Genomic DNA, 5,060 nt, shown 5'->3' with positions numbered 1-5,060 from the left:
AACCATAGGGCACAACGATTCGCAGCAAACCATAGTGTTCGTTCGTTTCCACCATACTACAGTGCGTAACGTAATGTTAGAATTACCTTTATTATTATTTTATTATTTTTTTTGAAAAAAAAAAAACAAATTGTTGGTATAATGGTGATCCTTTACTAAAGCCTTTTTTTGTTAAGGGTGGTAATCAAAATATTATATAAAAATACAGTGGTGGCTGGATTATGTCAAGCCGGGAACCATTAGCCGTGTTTAGATACTTGGCCTATTTGGAAGCTGAAGAAGCGATTAACGAGAGCCATTCTGCCTGTGTGTGTATTTATAACAGCATAGCAAAAAAAAAGAAAATAAAAAAAAAACAAAAAAAAAGGCAGTGAGCCTAACCATTTTTTTTTCAACCGACTTTTTACGTTGATTTCAAGCGCATTAAAAACATCATCCATTTTTTTTTGTAACTAGTTGCAAAAAATAAAAAATAAATAAATAAAATCTGCTAGTTACACAGTTACGCTAAGCACTGTAAGTTGTCAGCGCGCCACACAAGCGCGATAAGCGCGACCTGGCGTATCCGAAACCTGTGCGCGCCCCGGGGCCTTTCACTACCTTGACGAGGGGGGGGGGGGGGGAGTGGAGAAGGAAGATAGGGGGGGGAGGTGAGCTGGTGTGTAAAACGCAAAAGTGTTACGTCCTTAACGCCGATAAGCAGATAACAAGAGCAGGGAAAGGGGGGAGGGGGAGGGTGGTCGAGATGGTGAAGTAGAAGGTTGTGAGGTTCGTCGCTTAGGGCCCGGCGCCGCTAGTTTTCGCACAGAAGCAGTTGCTTCCTTTTTTTTTTGCTTCTTCTTCTTCTCCTTCTTTGATTGCTTTGCCAACAGGCATTGACAGGGCAGGGGTTCAACGCAGGTCATTGCAGTTGTAGAACGACAGACCAAACCCTGCACCATTCCCCTCGGTCCAACCCTCGAAAATCACCCTTTTGCCGATCGATCGTTATCTTCGTATTTTGCACACACACACACACACACGCACATGGCAACAGTATCTTATCATGCAGCAAACATTTACTTATGTGCTTTCTTTTCTTTTCTTCCCTCTCTCTCTCTCTCCTTTCCAGGTCCTGACGTGGTGCAAGATCTTCCCCAGGCGACGATGCCGGAAGAGGAGGAGCGCAGCAAACGTAAGTATTCTCCCTCTCTTGCCCCCCCCCCCTCTCTCTCTCTCTCTCTCGTTCGGTGGTTGTTCTAACGCACTCTCCCTCTCTGTTTTAGACTTTGCGGCCCTGCTGACCGGGCGCACCTCCTCGCTGCTGAAGAAGGACGACATGGGCACGATGTACTCGACGCTGAACCCGCAGAACGTGGTCGCGACCGGCCGGTTCTCGTTCCACAAGAAGAACCTCTACTACAGCTTCTACGTGTCGGAGCGGGCGGCCCGGCCCCGCTCGATCCAGTTCGTGCACGCGAACGGCAACATCCTGGAGGAGCACACGCTCGCCCTGCCGTCGGACGAGGGCCGGCTGAGCGCGTACCAGAACGGCACCGGCAAGGTGTGCGGCGTGTGGAGGCGCGTGCCGCGCGAATACCGCCGGCTGCTGCGCGACGAGCTCGTGAGCGTGGTGCTGCTGTGGGGCAGCAAGCATCAGGCCGAGCTGGCGATTGCCGGCCCGATCGCCAAGTATCCGGCCCTCGCGCACGAACTGTTCAGCTCGCTGCTGGAACCGGCGGCGGCGGCGACAGCGACCTCCGACATGATGGGCGGCGCGGGCGGTACCGCCATCGTGTCCACCAGCAGCGGCGTCACCTCCTCCATCCACCTGACGATCGTGCTGAACGGGCTGTTCGCGCTGGACGACGTGGCGGACGTGCCGCTGAGCGTGCGGCTCGAGTCGCTCGACAAGCGCCAGCTCATCCTGGAGGACGTGCAGCGCGTCCGCAAGCCGGCCCACGACATCAACGTGCTCGAGGTGTCGTCCCCGGTGTCCGTGAGCGATCTGCGGCTGCTGACGCGCGGCAAGCTGACGCTCACGGTCGAGTCCCGCCGCCATCCCGAGCTGCTGCGGCTGCAGGGTCCGGTCCGCGGTCGGGTCGCCTGCGAAGTCTTCCAAACGCTGCTCACCTCGCACGGGGCGGACGCGCGCAGCGACGCTAGCGGGCTCGCCTGGATGTACCAGAACCGGGACGGGGCGCTCGTGTACCACGTGCAGACGCACCGGCTGCCCCACCACCACGGAGCGACGGCCAGCCCCATCCTGACGCTGCTCGACGACAGTGCGAAGCGCCGGCCCGAGCTCGAGACGCTCACGCGCGCCTTCACCGGCGAGCACGCGTCCGGCCTGATCGACCGCATGGGGCCGCGCGTGCTCGAGCCGCTGTACGCGGGCGAGCTGGCGATCCAGGTGGCGAACGAACAGAATCTCACCCTGCTGCACGGCAAGTTCGTGACGCGCCAGGTGGCGGACGCGCGCGACTCGGCCGCCCCGGTGCTGCTGCGCCGCGGCGCGGACGCACCGGCCCCGCTAGCGCACGCGGTCGGGCTCGCCTGGCTCGCGGTCGACAACGAGTGCAGCCTGCACTACGACCTCTCGCTCGCCGGCGTCCCGGGCGCCTACCATCCGCTGCAGCTCTACCTGGAGGAGCTGCCGCTCGAGGCGCCGAACGCACCGGTCGCCCGCCGCCTGCTGGAGGACTTTAGCGGCAACCAGCTCGAGGGCTTCCAGCTCGGGCTGCCGCCGCGCGAGCTCGCCAAGCTCGAGACGAGCGTCATCTATCTGGAGGTGCGCTCGAACGGCACCGCCGAGCCGGTGCTGCGGGCCCGCCTCCACACGCCGACGCGCGTCCCGCCCCACTGTACCGGCGGGCTGGACAACGAGGTGCAGCAGGACCCGTTCGCCGCGAACGATGTGCCGACGGTGGCCGCCAACGAGAAGTGCTTCCACTCCGGCCGGTTCTACGACGAGGGCGAAACGTGGCGCAGCGCGGTCGAGGCGTGCACCATGTGCTCCTGCGACCACCAGCAGTACAAGTGCGAGAAGATGAAGTGTCCCCCGCTGCGCTGCCGCAAGGAGGACATCGTGCAGAAGAAGGGCGAATGCTGCCCGTCCTGTGCCGGTAAGTGTTTGGCTCTCCGCGAGCTTTTTTTTTTTTTTGAATACTTCCCCGCCATTTTCTAACTTTCTTCCTTTTTTTTTGTTACAGCTCCGAAAGTGGCGGCCGCACCGGCCCCTCCAGCGGCGGCCCCGCCAGCCCCGGCCAGCAGCAACGGGCGGGGCTGCAGCCTCGGCGACGAGTTCCACGAGGCCGGCACGACCTGGCACCCGTACCTGCACCCGAGCGGCTACGAAACCTGCACCATCTGCACGTGCGAGCTGTTCACGCTGCAGGTGAAGTGTGCGCGGGCCCAGTGCCCGCCGCTGCCGTGCAGCGACAAGGTCGCCTACCGGCCGGACAAGAAGGCGTGCTGCAAGGTGTGCCCGCAGGTGAAGGAACCGAAGGTGTCGAAGCGGACGCACGGGCCCGGCGCACGACCGGACGTGCAGTACGATGAGGCGGGCGGCTCGGCCGGCACGCTCCGGTCGCCGCAGGCGATACTGGCGGCCGGCGGCTGCCGGTACGAGGAGAACATCTACGAGAACGGGCAGGAGTACCATCCGATACTGGCGACGCACGGCGAGGAGAAGTGCATCAAGTGCCGGTGCAAGGTAGGCACGCTATAGCGAACGGAGCAGCGCAGCATGATGTACGATCGCTAACCACTTCATTTTCTATTCTCTCTCTTCTCGCAACAGGATGGGCAGCTTAACTGTAGCCGCAAGCGGTGCAACCGCGCCATGTGCAACCGACAGAATGCGAAGCAGCGTGCGCTGCAGCAATCGCAGCAGCAGCCCGCCGACGAGTGCTGCCAGTGCAGGCCCGCCCGCCACCACCGGAAGCGGCAACAGCAGCAGCAGCAGCAACAGCAGACGAGCGTCAAGAGTTGAATTCGAGCTGGCGTTGTGCAGCGGGCCGAGCGAAAGTAGTAGCAGCAGCAGTGGCGTTTAGTAGCGACGCGGAGTGCCCGTGGGTTTCCCTGTGCCATGTTAAAGTGTGTTGCTCGTGGGGCTCCGCACCATCCACACTTACCTGTTTGTTTTTTTTTTAAATTACCACCATCCTCTCAAACCACCCCCACCCCCCCCCCCTCGTCCTGTGCTCTCGCTCCATCACACCGCCTCTCTGTCTCTCTCTCTCTCTCTGTGTCTCAGCGATGTCAGAGCGACACCCGCGTGACACGTGTTTGCTGGCGTCATATCGGCGCCATTTTGTAGTGTTCTGTGGGCCGGAGTATTGTATTCTTATTTTTCGAGAAGCTCCGCCACTTTCATCGCCTCCCACCCCCCCCATCGTTTTGCATTACGCTTTTGCATTCAGCTTCAGCAATGCCCCGTTACCGCGTGAACGCCCGCCAAAAAAAAAAAAAAAAACGCTTTCTTTGCTAGGTTGGGCAAGGTTTAGTGCACGTTATTAATAATTGGACCCTTTTTCGATTCAGAAGAAGAAGAAGAAGAAGAAAACAAAGATACACACTCACAACAGTGTATGGAGCGTGTGCAGCGCTTCCTGCAAGATCGTATTAGGGCGAGCGAGCAATAGAGAGAGAGAGAGAAAGAATGGGAGAGTGAGAGCAAGGATCTATTTATATGTACTTTAAAAAGGAAAAAACCCACACATACATACATACACTCCACATAATACACATTCAACACAAACACACACACACACATTTTACATTTTAACCATGTAAGGATAAGGAATGCAACACGCATAATAATTTTAATATAAAATCGTATATCTTAACGTATCTTGTAGTGAACGTGCACCCGCAACCCACCCACACACACACACACACATACATGCACACGCTTTACGTGTGTTCGTGGCGTGTGTGTGTCCGGCATGGGCATTGGGTACAGGGCAAGCCGATGAGTGACCTTTTTGAAACGATATACCACATACAAACTGAAAAGAACAACAACAACAAAAGCACACATACAGCAGCAAGTCCCCCCCCCCTCTTCCCTTAAACCC

General features: G+C 57.7%; 1 protein-coding gene across 1 annotated transcript; it reads left to right on the top strand.

Moving 5' to 3' along the window:
• Positions 1 to 1,011: 1,011 nt before the first annotated feature.
• Positions 1,012 to 4,535, top strand: LOC121603389 (dorsal-ventral patterning protein Sog). Its single transcript, XM_041932035.1, has 4 exons — positions 1,012 to 1,174; positions 1,266 to 3,104; positions 3,192 to 3,694; positions 3,782 to 4,535. The coding sequence occupies exons 1-4, from the start codon at positions 1,027 to 1,029 to the stop codon at positions 3,971 to 3,973; spliced, it is 2,682 nt and encodes an 893-aa protein (XP_041787969.1). The 5' UTR covers positions 1,012 to 1,026; the 3' UTR covers positions 3,974 to 4,535.
• The last annotated feature ends 525 nt before the right edge of the window (positions 4,536 to 5,060 follow it).

Source organism: Anopheles merus, unplaced genomic scaffold (genome assembly GCF_017562075.2).
Source record: "Anopheles merus strain MAF unplaced genomic scaffold, AmerM5.1 LNR4001391, whole genome shotgun sequence".
Lineage (NCBI taxonomy): Eukaryota > Metazoa > Arthropoda > Insecta > Diptera > Culicidae > Anopheles > Anopheles merus.
Note: the sequence above shows the minus strand (reverse complement) of the source record. Positions and strands in the feature narration are given on the sequence as shown.